The sequence below is a fragment of the Chelonus insularis genome, unplaced genomic scaffold (assembly GCF_013357705.1).
Source record: "Chelonus insularis isolate UGA/USDA-ARS -01 unplaced genomic scaffold, ASM1335770v1 contig_332_pilon, whole genome shotgun sequence".
In the NCBI taxonomy this organism is placed as follows: Eukaryota; Metazoa; Arthropoda; class Insecta; order Hymenoptera; family Braconidae; genus Chelonus; species Chelonus insularis.
Window position 1 is genome coordinate 19,777 of NW_023276501.1, and position 19,502 is coordinate 39,278.

Sequence of the window (19,502 nt, forward strand, 5' to 3'; positions counted from 1 at the left end):
ATAAAATCAAGATGAAATAAATGCGTTGACCGCGAAGCTATCTGCAGGCTTATTGTCATTTCTTTATTCAGAAGCTGCATTCAAGATAATAAAAGGGTTTCAAAAGAATAATATACATACGGGCTTTTATTCCACCTTCTTACACACTACTTAGACATTTAAATTCATTCTTGAATGCCATTCTTATGAATATTATTTTTTTTTTTTAACATTTTATATGACAACTGTACAACCCTGCAAATTTATTGTCAATGATCAACAATCGATCCATGTATGTCACTATGAAATTTGTATGATATCAAGATATATATATATATATATGTATATATATATATAAATCGTATATAAATACTTTATTCTTCGAGACAAGAGCGTCATCGTCTCTTTATACTCTCTGGAGAATCACGCGAATGTTATTATCATTCTTTTCCTCCTCAACATATTTTCTCCTTGTTGACGAGCGTTGAAGGGCACTCTAAAGGCACCCACGCTTCGATAATAACCGACCTCTACGCCAATGCGAGTGGAGGCCGAGAGTGCTGTTGTTAATGCTTAAAGCCGCGCGAGACAAGAAAGAAAGAGAGAAAGAGCTGACCGGTTCTACTGTCCAACCAAGCACTGACGGTGTACACTTTAGTCGCCATAATCCTGGATCACTCGAAGATGGTTCTTGCATGCAGTTAAACTTCCTGAACAACCAAACATCTCAACTAAATATATATATACATATATGTATACAATCAATTTTTTTATTTAAGTATTTTTTGCCAGCCGTTATATTAATGATTTAATTCATCCATTTTTATGTTCAAAATTTGGCGGCATAAAATTTTACAGTTATTCTCTGTCAAGTAATTCACATAAAAATAACAAAAAAATTTTTGACTAATTTTGACAAAAAAGTGAAACTGTTATTTGTGAATTTACATATTTAGAATTTAATTAAATCACCAATTTCTAAAATTAATCATCGATTTTTTATTTTTCAATTATTATTTCTCATTCATTTAATTAATAAACTTTTTTAATTCTTGTAAAAAGTAAACAGTTGCTATATTACTTCATTAATGATCACTTTAATATTATTCTGAAACATTATTACTTAATATCATTTGAGGTTTTTTGTTATCAACATCAGTTTCCTTCAATCATCATCTTTCAAAATATTAATAACATCATCAGTAAAAAAAACTCTTAGCTATGATGAAATTAATTAATATATTAAATAATTGGCAATTAAAATATTGATTGATAAATTATTTAATTATTGTTCACAGCTGTTTTCCTAATGGCGGGGTTACGTGTAACGCGATGACGGAGCTCCAACCGTCTCTTTCAGGATATCGAGGCCAAGACGAGGCTCTAGACCCATCCAGTTGCAATTCCAACACTTTCAACAAGTCTTATCATACTCATGGCCACTTAATCGAGACTTGTAATTATAAGCAAGTTAACCTATACTCACAAGACAGTGGTGGTTATCTGTCGCAACAACAACAACATAGCAATAAACAGCAGCCGCAAACTCAACAGAAGCAACAAAGCGCGTCGCGTGGCTCAAGTCCTGGAGAACATTATCGTAAAAAAACCGAGAAATGGACTTCGGAGAACGAAAACAATGTTGGCGACAATGAAGAGAAGAAATCCAATTCTCTTGCTGGCTATAATGATGGCTACAATAAAAAAAATACTCCCGGTTATAAAAATGACAGCGGGTAAATAATTTATGTGGCATTTAAAATTATTAAATGTGCATCATAAAGTATTTTTATTATTTTTTCTAATTTCTTGGATGCCTATTGCAGAAGAAGATTCTAAAATAATTAATGTTTTCTAATAATAGCAGTTTTTACTTAAAAATTTTTCATGTTTATTAGAAAGTAATCAAGTACTTTTTTCGATGCACATTTTATAAATAATTAAAATAGTTTTTGATGAAATTTTAATAAATTTTGTAATTATTTGTAAAGGTATAGCGAGAGCATTGGATTCGACAGCTTCAGTCTCTCACTCAATGACAGGGACGACTCATCACCGCCCCCAACACCACCGATGCGCGACGCTTCAAGTCTCAAGGGCATCTGTTATACTTCAGGACATGAAAAATATCCATCTTGGCCAAGCAGTGAATCTGACGATCATCATCAGGATCAGGACAATGTAAATAACTCAATAGCCAATTCTGGATCTCACAGATCTAAATCCTGGACAGATCAGACCAACTATTCGAAAGAGAAGCCAGTTCAGTACAACACAAAGCCTCTTGCCAAACGAACAAATCCGAGTTATACTCAACAGGTTAGTCATTTTGTCAATAATACTAAAGCAATTGTTTGATTAGGTTACCGACAAAGTCTATGGACTATTGAAAAATATACAATGATTTATCTGGTTTATAAAAGAAGACACTGGTTAGTTGTTTAAGAAAGTAAGACATGGACGGATCGTTGCAGAATGAAAAGACAATTAATCACCACTCCCACATTCTACTCCTTTCTCTCTTGCGTACTTCCTGACGTCATTTTACGGACACAACGAATAAACCTTTCCTTTCGTAGACTTTTATATCCATCAGCAAAAGTGGATCGAAGTGAGATTCATTCTATCAGGATGTATAATGAATCTTACAAGCATTGAATAAAAATTACATTTTTACAGCTTTTGCCTCAATAAATGATGTTTATGTGTTGTTCCAGTTAAAAACAGTAATGGAACGATGTGAAAAAATACCGGTGGAAAGTTTCGAATCACGGGGTAGTCGTGTTAGCCGTGACGATGATCAAAGTAAGTTGTGGCCTCGCGTTGATCGTGATGGTAAATCCTTAAGTGATGCTGAGTATGTTATTCCATCTTCACCTGAACAAGAGCAACAGCCATCTCAGATACTCAGTCATTCTGATCTCAATGCGTATATTACTGACTATCAGGATCCTCAAGTTTCTCAAGTAATTATTTGAGCATTGCTAGTAAATTATTCTGAATAATCTTAAATCAAAGTATACTATTTTATTACTATCATTATTTATTTTAGGTCGATATTTATCGTGAAACAACTTTAACGCAAGCCGGGTTAGAAGAGTATACGAGAGTTCAACATTCACAACAAGCCAGTTATGCTCAATCTGAAGGATATCACAGTTACGTTTCAAGCGTCGATTCCACTACCAATACACCGTTTTTAGATAGGTAAATATTGTAAAAAGATTCATGTAATCTTTATTTAAGATTAAAAGAAAGTAAACTTTGCTATTTTTAATAAAAAAAATTTTTTTTGCTACTTTTTATTGTCAACTTTCAATTCAACTTTTAAGTCATGTAATTAATCCATTATGGTTCAAATTAAAAATACTCCCCATGAGCTTTTCTGATTTCAATCATTTCAAGTATTAATTAAAGAATTAAATACATATTGTTCAATAGATTACGTCGAGACAGTCAAGTAGCTGCAGCTCAACAACCAGCACCGCCTTGGGAAGAAACATCTAGGGAAGGTAGAGATAGTGTAGTGACTACATCAAGCGGTGGAAGTGCGTCAAGCAGCGAAACATTGAAATGGCATGGCTCGATGTCGGATGTGAGCGTCTCTTCAGGTCTTCCTGCACGACAAGTGAATGGCGATGTTTGGCCGCATGGTTCTATGTCAGATATAAGTAGTGTAAATGGTGGAGTAACGAGCATACAGAAGTCGAGTGATGATATTGATAAGTGGCAAGAATCTATGAGCGATATAAACTCATCGTTTACAATCTCTAGTAAGCAAAGGATCAACGATGTTGACAATAAATGGCCAGAGAACAAATGGCAGTCTACAATGAATGATCGTAACTGTAAACAGATGACCGATAGAACTAGTTTACCATCAGAGGTTATCAGTCACTATGCTTCGGACAATGATGTTTGTCAAACGACTACTTGTAGAGAGAGTAAGTGGCAAGAGTCCAGTATTGATGAAGAAACACCAACGCCTAAGTCTAAAGGCATTCATCGTGGTTGGGAGTCTTGTATGAATGTCGATCAATCGAGATATAATCACAATTCACGGCCTATGCCACAAAGTTCAATGTCCCAATCTCAACAACAGCATCAACAACAGTACAATCTTCAGATTCAGGATGATTGGAATCCACTTCATGGGTCCATGTCCGACGTCAATCAAGCAAATGTATCAATTCATGCAAGTAGTAAACAGCTCATTGCTCACAGTGCACGAGTCCAGACGCCACAACGACATCATTCTGAGAGTGTATTATATCTTGATAGAGAACGGAATCAGCGAAAATTATACCCTGTCTCTACGACACAATCACAGGATGTCGGACAAGGAATCAGGTATTTTTTATTATTTTATTTATAAATACTTTAATCCTAAAGACAGTTTAATTAATTTAAGATTCATTGTATGTAGAAATTCACCGGTTTCCACTCAAAAAACTCATTTGTCAGTTGCTGACAGAATCAATGAATTAGAAAAACAACAACAACCACATCAACAACAACTGCAACAACAAATGCGTTATACTTTTTTGGATCCAGACAAACGCCATCGTGTTTCTGATCCAACTCTTAAGGCAATCCAAAAGAAGGCTTTGTTATCATTCTACGAAAGACATCATCACCAATCTTCTTGGAGATCTGAGCCACAACTTGTTCAAGGTGTACCCCAACTACCAACAAATCATAGTCCTCCACCGCCGCAACCACCTCCTAGACCAAGACCACTATCTTCGAGACGTGCAAGTTCAGCTTCAGATTATGCTACTGGAGGCTGGAGAGATAAAAGCAATCGAAACCACAATAATGAAGTACCTAGTCCTAAACATCAGCACAGTAATAGCTGTGGAAGCTTATCCACAGATCTTCTTGGACCAGTAATTGTTGGTCCAGCTATTTCTGTTGATGATTGGGTACCTGAAAGACCACCTAAAAAGCCTCATTTACGTGCTATCTACAGTGATCGAATGCCAAGTCCTGATTTACCACCACCTTCTCCACCTACAATAACTGAAGATGAAGTTTTAAATTCAGATGTTCCACTTCCACCACCACCACCTTTATCAGAATTAAATGAACGAAACCTTGAGATTGGTGGTGATACAAAAGAAAATGAAAATATTGAAGAAATGAAACTTAGCCATAGGCATCAAGTTCAGCAAGAGCAAACTTTTATGAGAAGACCAACACGAAAAGACGAAAAGAAATCATCGGATAAATCATCAACAGTGTCTTCACTAACTCAAAATGGCCCAAAGCAACTTGCTGATGATCACAACTTTGTTTGTTCAGCTTTAGTGAAGCCTGTAGACTCAGACTTTGTAAACGAGGATGGAACTGCCGCAGGATACGCAATGCATAGGATGATAACAACTGGTAGATCTAGTCTCCGTTGTACTTCTGCTCAAAAACTTATGGTAAATGGTCGAATGCCATCAGTTAGACGTATTCTTGAAGAACGAAATAACTTGTCAAGATCACCACCATCAAGATTGCCAGACTTAGTTATATCAGAAAGATATAGCGATTCTGGTAATCAACGGCCCGCATTACAAGTTCCTGTAGAGTCACGCATCATTCGACAAGAATCCATGCGAGTGGAAAGCACTAGAATTAATGCCTCTGGTCTTGTGAAGATGGAAGATGGACGATTCGAGTCTTCGTCAAGACAGAGACCTCAGCCTCAGGTTCCTAAGAGTAACGGAATTGAAAAGACCACTTGTTACTCAGTGTCTAGTACTCAGTGTCAGCAGTCTTCAAAATCAAATTATCCGGCTTTGTTACCTGACACTTTAAAAAATAATAAATACCCGGAAAACCACGGCTATTCTGCCGGTGCACCTCTCAAGACATCTTATGAAGCAAATACTAAGCTATTAGCAGAACCAAATCCGCAGAAATATCACGATCCTCCTAAATATGTTGCTAGTAATTACCATCACCGGCATCCAGATTTAACTCTTAAGAATTATTATGCAGCACCACCGAAGTATATCGATGCCCCTAAGCAGATACCTCAGCCTCAGTGTCCGGACAGGTTTGCTACTTCTCCACCGCCACCGCCTCTTGCTCCAAGACAAAATTCATCTACTAGAAAATCTTTACCAGTACCACCTCGTCCAGCACCTCCACCATATGTATTTCATGGGTAAGTTACGACTAGTTTATTTGACTCACAACTTTTCATTACTCTATGCTTACATAAAAACAATCAATTATCTAAAGATTAATATGAATTTTATTGATTGACTCACTTGAGCCATTTGTTGATGAATTTTTATCTTAATTACTTAAATATGTTGGTAATTTTATTACCAAAGAACTTGGTAAGTCAGGTCAACAAACACTCACTCAAGTGTGTAATGATACAGTTAAGTTGAAATGTACCTCATTTCGTTTGGAAAGAACTCATTATAATTAATCAAAGACAATGAAAGAACGTAGCTGATGTTGGTGTTTAGTAGCCTAAAGAGATTAAAGGTATAGAAAGGTGGAAGAAGGTATCAAAGATTCGTCGGTCAATAACAATTGCCGTAACAATTGTTTCAAGGAAGCAGGCTTGCCAAAGTGATTTTTATTTTCTATCTCTGCATCCACCAAAGGATACAGGATGTAGACTCGATCTCACGGGACGATAAGTTGTTTCACCTTTTCTTTTGTTTCTTCCTCGCTCTGATTGGGTAACTGGTGTCTTGCTCCCTTCTCCGTGACGGTCGAGAGACCCCAAAGAGCATCCGCAACAGTCCACGCACCAGCAAAAGGTGAGCTACTATCTCGACCTCGCTACTCTTTTTTATTTTCTTTTTCCTTTTCAAGAAAATCATTAACTTGGCAATAGCATCACTTGATGGTGTGACCTTCGAAGTAAAATAGACTATTTCCTTTTCTATTCTCTCTCTCTCTCTCTCTCTCTCTCTCGTATATTTGATTTTTTTTAAATACATCTTCTGACTTTCTCAGTGAATCTGAATAATCTTATCATCAGTGCCATACACTTGCTCGCCGTCTAACGAATAGCGGCACTACCTTTTTTGTCTTTCTGACTACAACTTTCCAGAATATATGGCATCATTTGTGGATTAATTATTGTCGACAGAAGCAGGACTCAATTATTGCGCACTGAATAACAGTTTCAAACACAATTTATAAATGAGTGTTTTTGTTGATTTAAATCATTTTCATCCTTGTCGTTCGTAAATTAATCAGATTACAGTAGTGGTTATTTAAAAATTCCTTAAAGGATAAAAGACACTCGAGTAATCCAACATGGTTTTTGACAGAATATTGTGCAAAATAAAAAAAACCCTGAACAAAAAATAACATGGAAATTTAAGTATCAGTACAGTTACAAAAAGAGCAGCCGTAAATCAAGCGGCATTTTACGTTTAACGACTCTCTACACGTGCAGTGTCGCTGTGCTATTCCTCTTGAAGACTCCCTCGCGCGTGCTTTTTCATGTTCTTTCGTCTTTTATTCTGTGCATGCAGATAAAGCTAGTTTCCAGTGTCCTACACCTGCAGTCAACTTTAAGAGGCGAACCAGTATAAAGTATTTCATGACAATTACATTCTTGTATCATCTGTAATTTATTCCTAAGCTCATTTTCATTATCATCCTCAATACATCAGCTTGATCAGTATCTTGATCTCCAACATCGTAATAAAAAAAAAAATTTCATTATGCACAGTTTTAAGGTGTAACAAAATGCCCCAAAGAAATCAGTTGTTTTTTAAATTGAAATTGATCTTTTTTCTCTGAATAAAACAACGGCTGAAGTTTTTTATAATTTCTATAAAAGCTTCAAGGATGCTAATTCAAGTAATAATTTTACAAAATAAATAGAACATTCAATCTTGTTAATTAAATTATAACTTTGAATGCTCTTGTTTTAAAGCTTGCTGACTGTTGAAGAGTATCATAATGCAATGCAATTTTCCAATTTCATTCAAGCAATACATTCCTGCTGTTTATAAATACATTGTTATAAGTTCAATTAACGTAATTTGATACATATCACATCCCTGCAGCAGATGTATCTTTAATGATCTACGCATTTAAATAACTATATAAGCTATCTGACAGCTGCTTCAAAACCAGACGTTTTCCATTTTTATCAACTTGTTGCATATATTCAGGATGCAGTTTATTATTTCACATATATATTTTGATAATATTAGTAGAAAAAAATGTCTGGTGAAATTGTTGGATGAAATAAATAAAACAAATGAATTTTTAAACAAGACAAAGAAGTTGTTTTCTAAGACAATGACCGTCGGACACCGGACACGAGTTCTGTAGAGCGTCGCAAGGAACGGGATCGCTCTCTGGCGACATTCAACCTTACCCGGAATGAACAAATTGTCCAGTATTATTACCGCGATCTCACTGATGTATTACCGTTACTATGCGGCAGGGGAATTGCTCTGGAAGAAATATAAGAGGCAAAAATACTGAAAAAATAAAGAATTGAAGTGGAGGAGGAGGTGGAGGAGGAAAAGATGCAGATTCACAATGGTTCTCGTTCAACAGTTTAATCTATGTAGAAAATATAGAGTAACAATTTTACACTATAACTGATTGTTTTCCTCCGTAACATTTCCTCAAGATGTGGAATGTAGGAAGTCGATGATTTTCTGTCAACAATTTCTAAAATTACTCTATAAAAAATCATTATTTGTATAGTGTTTGCTCTGTTAGTTTTAATATCAACAGCATTTTTGCATATTTTTCTATGATCAGTACACTCTAGTATCTCGAACAAAAAATATTCCTTGGTGATAAATAAATTAAACGAGTATTTAAAATAATTATCTCAGCTATTTTCGATTTTTATTTATATTATTTTAGGTTAAAATATATACCTTTCACTTTAGGTGTTTCACACTATATTGGAAGATTTAGTATATTAATTTAAAGTATAAATGAGTAGTTGAGTTATTACATTCTAATGAAAGTTTAGCTAAAATGATTGATTTGATGCTACTAATGGAGTAGAAATGATAAGAGCAATTTTAAAATTCAAATGTGGTATTTAAAAATCCAATATGTAGCTAGATTAAAGCCATCAGGGTATTAAATGTATTCTTAGATTATATTTTTTATTAAACTCTGCAAAAAACATAACTAAATATTTAGTATTTATTCTCGTTAATTGACTTTGCATTTAAAAGCCCGTCTTCTGCTAATCTAATAAATATCGATTCTTTTCTTTATTCTGTTTCTCAAGCATATTATTCCCCTCCACGTTCATTTTATGTTACACGTTCGCCTTCAAGCGCTTGCGCTGCCTGTGGCAGTCGTAGTTTATGCTGGTTCAAGCTCACAACTCCGTTGACAGCACCCGCACACCCGTCTTAAAATACCACTACATTTACACACTAACTCACATTATCATTATCACAAACAATATTTTATATATTAACTTATTACTTCTCTTTCTCTTTTTATTTCTTGAATATTTTTCATTAATTTAACCAGTACAAATATACCGAGTTAACTGTCTAAATGTCTTCGTTTTACATCAGACATTTCCGGAATCAGCTTAAGACAACTTTACTGCGGATTGGTGTAACAAAAGTATCTTAGTAAAGTGATTAAATATTAAATGCGAGGCGAGAAAAAATTTTTAATCGCTAAAGTAACATAAAAAAATGTGGAGGAAATAATGAATAAATGTAATTTGTGTTATTTAAACAATTTTCTATATATTGTTGACAAATGTTAAATTTTGGAGTCTACAACTTTATGGACAACATCAGTGCAATGATTTTTGGAAGCAATAAATTTCGTATTAGAAGGTACAACTATTATTGTATCATTTTATATTTTGATATAAATTTTCTATTTTTAATTTTAATATTTAATATTCAGTATAAGCTTAATTAATTTCATAGAGAATAATAAAAATAAATCAATTGATTTATATCATAAAAATAAAGAGAAAAATTGATTAACGTTATTTAATAGCAAATTATACAATAGTTATGTAATTTGAAGAAAAAAAAAGATTTATTAATAACCATCAGAATAATATGTGATTAAAAAAAAAAACGTTTACGTGGCTTCTTTTTTAACATATTACCAACTAAGAAATTATTTTATCTATTCACACTATTTTACTAGATAGACTTTGATGATTTACCACTAGTTTTCTTGCGGATCGATAATCAGCTATTTCTTCTGTATGATATCATTCCAAGTTCACATACCAGATGAGTACATTAAAGTTAGAAGGAGTAAGAGAAGGGAAAGGGGCAGAGAGTAAAAATGAAAAGATATGAAATAATAAACAAACAATATTATCAATCAATTAATGAATCAATTAATGCGAATAAGAAGAAATAAATGTAATAGCAATAAGTTAATAAACAAATGTCAGGAAGCATAAAATATTTGTTTTTTGTAAGTGGATTATTTATTATCGTATTTTATAATCTTATCTCCTTTCAACAATACTTTCGTAAATCATGATTTTTTACACAATCTTCTCTCTGTTCAGGGTCATACAAAACTCATCTTACGTACAATATATTAATGGCAATCATAATTTACGGTACTTACTCGCATTATCGGTATTCAATTAAAGGCGTAACTAATTACAATCACCTTGATCTAAGTAAAAAATAATTACGAAAGTGTAGGGTTTCATTTATGACCTTTTATTAAATTTGCTTACTTGATAAACTACTTGCTCGTCCCAATTAAATCCGATTAGATCGTAGCAAGAATTTACTGTCCAATTATACATATAACTTTCCCTCTTACCCATGCTTACTCTAGCTGTAACAAACAAATGCAATTTTCACTATACAATGTGTGTTGTAGTTGTGTAATTTTACGAAAAGAAAAAAAATCTGTAGAAATGGGTGCGTCTGACTAAATTATCTGGTAATTTCTTTGTTAGTATGGATAATACCATGTAAAATGATCACCATGGCGCCTAGAAGTCGAGGATTATTCTAATATCGCACCTCGCCATTTTTCTTTGATATTGACTGTATTGTACATATGAACATCATTAATCAAGATATAATTAGTCGAGTCATTATTATTATAAAAAACTTACAAAATGCAAATTCATTTAAATATAGATGGTAGTAGAGGGGCAGGTTGGGGTATAAATATTAGTAAGATGTTTTGAAAAGTTATTTAATGATTGTTTTTTATTAATATGCTATTCAAAATAACCAATAATAACACTTAAAAAAGTCTTTTTCATATTCATTTTCAATAAATAAATTGTATTTATTATAAATATTGGCAATTAATTGATAATAATTTATAATTGTTGTACAACAAAACTTGTCAACAATAATCTTACTTTTAAATTCTTTCAAGAAATTAAATAGAATTATTTATGAAAAAAAAAATAAAAATAAATTATAGTTTCCTTTGGGATTTATTTTTTTCACAAGATATAATTTTTATACATTAAAATAAAATTTTAATTTATTTTTTATTATCTGGTCGTAATTTTTATCAATTTTTTAATTAAAATAATAATTTTTTAATAAGCTTTAAAATACTAAAAAATTAATTAAATCACTTTTGTGATGTATTTTGTATGAAAAAAATTTTTTTTGTACAAAAAAGTATATTTATATTCAAATAACTTGAATAAAACGAAGAATAAAAAATTCATTGTAATTTTTTACGTAATCCATCAAGGACTCTCTATGAACAGCATTGCATGTATGAAAAATACATGTATGATTCATACACAAATCCCCCTAATGTTACTATATACCCCCATCTTGCCCCAGGTTCTGTTATTCATATTGAGCAAAGTAATATTTAACTTTATCTCTTTATTTCCAAAAAAAAGTATATTAACCAACTGATGAATGTCATCACTTAAAACATTAATATTTGAAATAATACCGGTAAGGAAAATCTATGAAACTTGTCATTAGTAAGGAATGCCGGCGGAATCGACAGAAAATAATTGTCGCGACAAAATTGAATTAGTAAATGCTAGGATGAGTGAATTACAGAAGAAGTCGAAAGAAACAATTGTGACAACACATTCTTTTACAATTATTATTCTCTTATAACTGTCTTATGTTTTTAATTGAAAATTTTTCTAACACTTTTAACGAATCTTATTCATAATTATTAGCATCAATTACTAATAAATTCTAAACATAATAACAACTTATTTAATAATAAATAAATAATGCTGGTGATAATAATAAAAATAATATAATTAAACTACTTGACACATTTGTTATTAAAGCTAGATAATCTGCAGATTATTAACAGGTGAATAACCCGCACTATTTTAATTATTGACTGCTATTTATTTTTTCAGTCGATAAGCGTGCATTTCACTTGTAACTTATACTTGGGAAAGCTTTAAATACTGGTCTAATAATCGACATTAAAGCTAGAGAGATAGTAACTAAAGTAGCTGTCATTGATTAGATTATAAACTTGTTGTAATGCGTGTCAAAACTATTTAAAAAAAAGAAAACAATTACTACCACAATTCTATAATATTACAATCAATTGTATTGACCCGTTTTAACTGATCTCAATCGATTGTATTTTTACATTGAAAAAAGAGCTACAAGAAACCTTATGTGTCGATTCTTATAAATGGAAAGTAAAACTAGAACACCAGCATTGAATGTATAGAATGTTTGGTACATGTTAACGTGTAAATTGCTACGAATTTGGTTTAACTGGATACATTATGATCATGTAGTTCCCAATGCAATATCATCCATTTTACTTCTTCTTATTTTTCTTTTCACCTTTCATATAAACAACTATCAATGAAATCTCTCTTTCTCCAATAGTACTCTTTTTTGTTGAATGTTAAAAACTGATAATACAAGTGAACGAAAAAAGTCAAGAATATGCGTGGGAAGACCTCGGTGCTTTTATCATTCTTATCAGCATTCGCATGGCAACTGGTTGTTATCATGTGAACTCATTATTTACTCCATATGTCTCCATTACATTTTGCAGTTATTTTTTGTCGGTATTTTCTAAAAATTCCTCTTTATGATTTTATTTTGAAATATTTTCTAAGATTTGAAATAGAATAAAGATATCAATGTCGCTAGAGCTTAATTATTAGATGGTAATAAAATAGTGAAAAAAATATATTGTGATAATTACGTTAAATACACAGTGTATGTACAGTAATTATGATCACCACTATGATACATGTTGATTGCGCAACAAATGACAAAATAATACGTACCAACATGTCTGCGAGTATAGAAAAAGTTGTGATGACTAGTACAGAGCTCCATGAGGCGAAGGTTTTGACCTCTACCTCTGTGCATACGATGTCCTCGGCATCTTTTGTCCGTAAAACAGAGAGAGACAAGAATTGAAAACATAAAAAAGACAGTACAGAACAAATGAAACAAAACTCGTTTAAACATTGAATATTTTTTGGAGAATTTTTATTCTCTGATCACGTTTTTAAGACACATTTTGCCGTTTAAATAATGAGATTGTGTAAAATTCCTAACCATGTGTACACATGTTAAGTACAGATGTTTCTATTTCTAATGCGATTGTCAAGTTCATTTTTAATTCTACTCACACTTTAGGTTTACTTAATTTTATTGTTAAATTTATTTTAATTAAAAACAAAAAAAAAAGTAATAGAAAGAAATGATAAGAAAAGTATTAAATTACGACAAGAGTATAAATAAGAGTACATCAAAAAGGTCAAGGAACCTTTAGTATAGTGGCTTTTAATATTTTTCCCTTAAAACCTGTTGAATTATGAGTTCTCATGGACCCTCATATTTCTGATGACATTTATCACATACATTTTTGTTTTCTTTAAGGAAAATAACAAAAATACTTGAAGAGTTTAGGTGTGGCATTCTTTTTTTCGTGATTTGAAATTTTATAACTTTGCATACCTACAAGTCGATACATGATGAAGAAAAATAATCGATTCATCTATACAGAATGGTCATTATTATCCTAGAAAAATGATCAAATGATTTTTATAGTTTTGATGCTTTGAATAAATCTCTTTAATAACATAATAAAGGTATTAAAATTTCAACAGTGCATAGAAATTGATTGATTTTGATAGTATAATTCAGTAATAAATGGATAAATCTGTCTTGCGGAACAAAGAGTCTGAAATACATTGAAAACGTGTGGCGCACGTAGTCAGTAATTCTGTGCGATGGCAAGAGTCTCATCGAAAGGCTTTGACACACAAGGAAGTTCGTACGTGACTCGAATAGATTCGTCAATCTAAAATATATTATATATATACATATATATGTGTATATATGAACATATACACCTACAGTTTGCACGAAAACGGTTCTCTTCCAATCGTGAAGCAGTTTGAACCAGCACAATTTCACCAGGCATTGCGTGATCAGAATTCAATCTTTTTTTCTCTTTTATTGTCGCTATTCTTTGATTCTTCAGCACCTCCATCGATGTGCAAAAATTTATTCGATGTTAATAAAACACACATTTAGACAATTGATCAATGCCAACGATTAATCAAACTCTAACAAAGTATATTGTTTGTTGTTGAAACAAAAGTTATTATCTGCAATCTATTGTATTTTGTATATTAAAAATCTCAAAGAAAAGATATTTCATTTATGGCATGGATTCTTCAAATGAAAATTACAGAGTCTAAAGTCTATATGAAAAATGAGGTACACATTCCAAATAAGGAGTGTTTGATATTCATTTTAATTTGTTAATGACTTATTTATCTTGGTAGATAACTTAAAACGGTAATTAGGCCTATTCTTAATTGATAAAGTATTACTAAATATTAAGATATCCTGAAATTTTAATAGAAATTTAATTTCTACTGAATATTAGATGTATGTTTGAAATGAATTTATTAATTTATTATTCTCAAATTAAAAGTAATGAAAAAATTTTTTTATTAAAATTTAAATTTTTCGAAACCAACAAAAGATAATTATGGTTCTAATGCTGTAATTTAAATTTTCAGGAGTCAATCAAAAGCATCATATTTGGCTTACAAACGAGAACGCGGGGCGCCAGACAGTGAAGGGAGTTATAAGCGAACAATGTCACCAACAGCTCGTTTGGAGGATTGGCCACCACCTCGGGAACGTGATGACCCGATTCTCCTCCGTGTTACACCCCATCATCCACATCAGCTTGATCATAATCCTAATCATCACGACTTGTCAAAGTCACACAGCGTCGACGCTCTTCATCACCGTAACGAAGAACGCCCGAACGCCCACACGGTCCAAGTAATAGGGAAGCTGTCTCACGAACTGAGCAAAAAGCACCAGGCGAGCGACACGCGACCCAGATCTGAGAGTAATAATAATAGTAGTATTATTACAAACAATAACGATTGCAACAATGAGGATCGACTTGATCATTGTCAAGATGCTATTTATTCGCGTCAATCTGAAAAGAAATTTGATCATAAAGATCGTCTTTCGTCACAATGTGTACAAATATTAAATGATAGGAATCGACAACTTGAACGTGAACGTCAGAAATTAACTGCTAATTGCGATTCTCATGGAAATTCTGGTTCACATCGTGATTCATCTGAAATCAAATCTGGTAAATATTTTTTTGTTTGCTTCAATCTACTGGCGATTTATTTTTATGACTTTATTTAATAAACATTTTTTCCAACAGATATGAGCACGGAAGATATATATTATGGAACAAGTGCTACCATTGAAATGACATCTAAAAACGTTCAACTATTAAACTTCCGAAATGCTCTTCTGCAAGAGAAACGCCACTCAACAACAGCCACTACTATGGAAGTTGAACGAGGCTCAAATGAAATACTTGATGAAAGCTGTGATAATGAATCATCTTTTGCTGAGAAATCATCATCACCACCGTCACTATCACCTCCAAAGTATTCAAAGTTCTATAAAAATGAAGATAGTGGTATATTGAGATCAAGAGGAGCTGTTCCTCGACGTTCTGGAAGTTGTTCAAGCTCCAGTTCTTCATCAACTAAATTATCTCTAGAGCAAGGACAAGTGAATTCGAGATATTCACCACCAAAAGTTTACTCCAGCAACTCACTTGGTAGAAATGATGATAAAAAATCCTTTATAGAATCCGACAATGCCAAACAAATCAACTCTTATCAAACTATCAATTCTCGGAGTAAAGTTTCAAGCCCAGCACAGACTGACAGTTCTTGGATTAAATTTGAAGAATCCAGTCAGACTGAGAATATGTTCACAAATAGACTGCAAAGAACGTGGTCTTCAGGCTCAAGATCTTCATCTCTATCAAGTGTCTCGAAAATATCAAGTTCATCATCCTCTTTGTCACCAAGATATTCGCCAGTAGAAGCTAAATCGTCTCCATGTGTCTCACCACAGCCTGGTATTGAAGGATTAACTTTAGTACAAAGAACTGAAGTTGTGCTCAGAGTAAATACAACAACGATTGATGTGGCTTCTCAAACTGAAACGTTAGACGATCAAGAGACGACTAAAGGTCATGTGGAAAGCCAACGTCTCCCCGAATCGCGGCCTAAATTACCTGAAGAAATTGAATGTGAAAAACTGAGCAGGGATTTAGCTAATCAATTAGGACCCAATGATAAACTTGTTCCTATTCTAGGTTAGTATCAATTTCGTTTTTTTAAATTTATTTAATCTTCTAAAAAAAAAGATTCATTTGAATAAATAATTAATTCAAATAAAAAAGTAACTCTTTAAAGCCGTTTAAGAAACAATCATTATTAAAGTTAAATTATTTTTCTCTTTTTAGTGCCAGCACCAGAGCATAAAAAACCAACAGACTACGTTTCAGGCCTCTTTAGAGTAGAAACAACTCTACAACCCCGTCTAAGACGACCAATATCAACAGAGAATACATCTTTATCGCCGTCGTCTCCCGAGGACGATACTGAAGAAAACAAGAAAAAGTAAGTTTAATTAGTCTATTTTTATTTAACCATTCATTTATGGAGATACAGTTAGTGACGTTGATTCACAATAATTAAATGAATACACGAATTAGCACTGATTAAACTCTCTTACGGTTGCTAAAATTAAATTTATTAATATTGGTATTGGAACAAATAGTAGTAGTTATTTATGAACTGTGTAGAATATACATATATATATGTATGTGCTATAAGTTAACGGTAAATGAAGTGTCTTTCTCTCTGACTTGATCTACTCGGATAGTCGATAATTCGTTTACGACAGACCTTCAAGGAGAGAGAAAGTACACTGCCAACAGAATTGCATAATCCACGCCATAAATGATATTATCAACTACTGCTTTGAACGAAGGTGAGAGTTTGTTCCTCATAGTCATTACACAGAGACATGAATGCATGTAGTCTATTGAATAAGTAAGTTTTGTGCAAGACACCAAGAACTTGTTAAGTCAGTCGGTCTAAATTTGCTAGATTGATCACAAGCATTAACTGTAGTTATAAATTTTAAAGAATGATTTGACAATTGGAAATATTTCTTATGGTGTGTGTAGTTGACAACATTATCTTGTTTTAGTTCTTAATTTTTTTTTTAGATATTTCTTCCGTATCATTTTTTTTAACTTCGTTCTAATCAAAAAGTTCATTATTGTTCTTTTCGAACAAATATTGAGTCAATTTTTTATTGGATAATTCAATTTATGGAATTTTTCAGGATTGAAATGCCCTCAACACAACTTATATCATCGTCTAATGTTGACTCCAACAATCCATTGTCTCCAACGTCAGCTTACTTTACTACTTCTGAAGGTAAAGCCAGATTTCTCACCCAATACTCCCAGGATATTAGTGAAAAGGATGTTGCCAACGGAACTGAAGAATCTTCTGAAAATACACGTACTGATAATATTGATCTCAAACAAAAAAAGGTGAGACTCAATTTTTACTGTTCAATTAAAGATAGCTATTCTGAACATTTAACTATTAATTCAATAATCATCTAAGTCAGTGTTATAAAAATAATAAATGATAATTTTTTATCATTATTTTTTTCAGGAAGAATTAGTTCTTAGACTAGATCGAAAAGTGATTGTTTTGAGAGCAGAACAAGAAGCTGTTAGAGAAGAGGGTGAAATGAATGAAGCATTGGGTACAAAAGTAGCATCAAGAATTAATGCTGTTGCAAGGCCAGCAGAAGCATCTAAATATCGATTGCATGTTGAAGAAGTTGGAAAAATCACAAGTCTACTATTGGGACTGAGTGGACGACTTGCTCGAGCTGAAAATGCTCTTCATGGCATGCCACCAGATCATCCAGAAAGAGTAAGTATCACATTTAGTGACAATATTTCATTATTATATTTTCTTAAAACGCTAAGGAGGATTAAGAAGACGTTAATCTTATGAAATATTATTTGAGAAATAATAAAATATGATATTTTTTGTTTAGAAAATTTTGGAAAGTAAAAGAGATAAATTGTTGGAACAACTAGAGGAAGCAAAGATTTTAAAAAGTAATATTGACAAGCGCAGTGTCAACGTTTCGGCGATACTAGCCAAATATCTGAATGATGAAGAATTTGCTGATTATCAACATTTTATTACGATGAAGACAAAATTAATCATGGACGGAAGAGAAATTCAAGATAAGGTGAAGCTTGGTGAAGAGCAACTGGCAGCCTTAAAAGAAGCAATTGGCTAGTGATATATAATATATAATGTATAATAATAATATCAATAATAAAATTACGCTGTGACAATTTTTTTATAGACAACATTCAGTCAGACTGGAAATTATCTGCTGATGTAAGTTTTCTATTCACTCTTAAATATTTAATTATATTATTCTCTATATTATATAATAATATTTTAATAACATATAACATAGGTTTAGGTAGTACAACGAAAAGATTATTTTTCTGCTTACAAGATTTTTTCAAGAAAAATGTATATCTTGAAAGAGTCTTGAGTGCCTAGTCCTTATTAAGTTCGCGTTACTTTTTTTTTATTTTAGGAAATAGCCATTTCCATTATCCTCCCTTACGGTCAAATGTGTCACCACCGATAGTACTTTTTGCATTTATTTCTGCATAACTCTTATAATAAAAAATTAGAGAAGAAAGTAAAGATGAAAATACTTTTTTTCAAGCATTCGAAGAAAAATATTTTTTTCAAAATGCTAATAATATTATTTATACATCTAGCCTTTAAAAGTATGTAAATCAAAATTTCATTGTATCATTACATGGGCTTTTTATGATTACTTCATTTTTGTAATTAATAAAAAAAATTGTATATTTATTAGATTTTTAATAAAAAAAAACATAAATAAATAAAAGACAGGAAAATAATGATAAAATAAAAAACCATTAAGTAAAATAAAAAAAGATATGATATTCTGCCATCAAAAAAGACATAAATTAAAAAAAAATATATATATATATATATTTTTTTTTTATTAACTAATAAACTTACGTTTATTTATGTATGAAAACTTACTGCCTTTCGATTTGTGAAATGTAAATTTGGTCGAAGTAAAATAAAAGTTTCTATACAATTTATGTGCATTATGTCATTGATAAATAAATTAAAA

The 19,502-nt window shown here is 32.0% G+C and overlaps 1 protein-coding gene across 1 annotated transcript; it reads left to right on the forward strand.

The window, feature by feature from the left end:
• The first annotated feature begins 1,281 nt into the window (after positions 1 to 1,281).
• Shrm (Shroom) lies at positions 1,282 to 19,302 on the forward strand. The gene is made up of 12 exons (XM_035081993.1): positions 1,282 to 1,715; positions 1,971 to 2,298; positions 2,697 to 2,945; positions 3,032 to 3,186; positions 3,421 to 4,329; positions 4,406 to 6,139; positions 14,957 to 15,552; positions 15,631 to 16,584; positions 16,735 to 16,891; positions 17,625 to 17,838; positions 17,966 to 18,232; positions 18,360 to 19,302. The coding sequence occupies exons 1-12, from the start codon at positions 1,312 to 1,314 to the stop codon at positions 18,609 to 18,611; spliced, it is 6,219 nt and encodes a 2,072-aa protein (XP_034937884.1). The 5' UTR covers positions 1,282 to 1,311; the 3' UTR covers positions 18,612 to 19,302.
• The last annotated feature ends 200 nt before the right edge of the window (positions 19,303 to 19,502 follow it).

Bases quoted from the DNA above. Each gene is read 5' to 3' on its own strand.
- Shrm (XM_035081993.1), top strand. From the start codon at position 1,312: ATGACGGAGCTCCAACCGTCTCTTTCAGGATATCGAGGCCAAGACGAG. The intron at 16,585-16,734 runs GTTAGTATCAAT...TTCTCTTTTTAG, and splicing joins TAAACTTGTTCCTATTCTAG to TGCCAGCACCAGAGCATAAA. The intron at 18,233-18,359 runs GTAAGTATCACA...TTTTTTGTTTAG, and splicing joins CACCAGATCATCCAGAAAGA to AAAATTTTGGAAAGTAAAAG.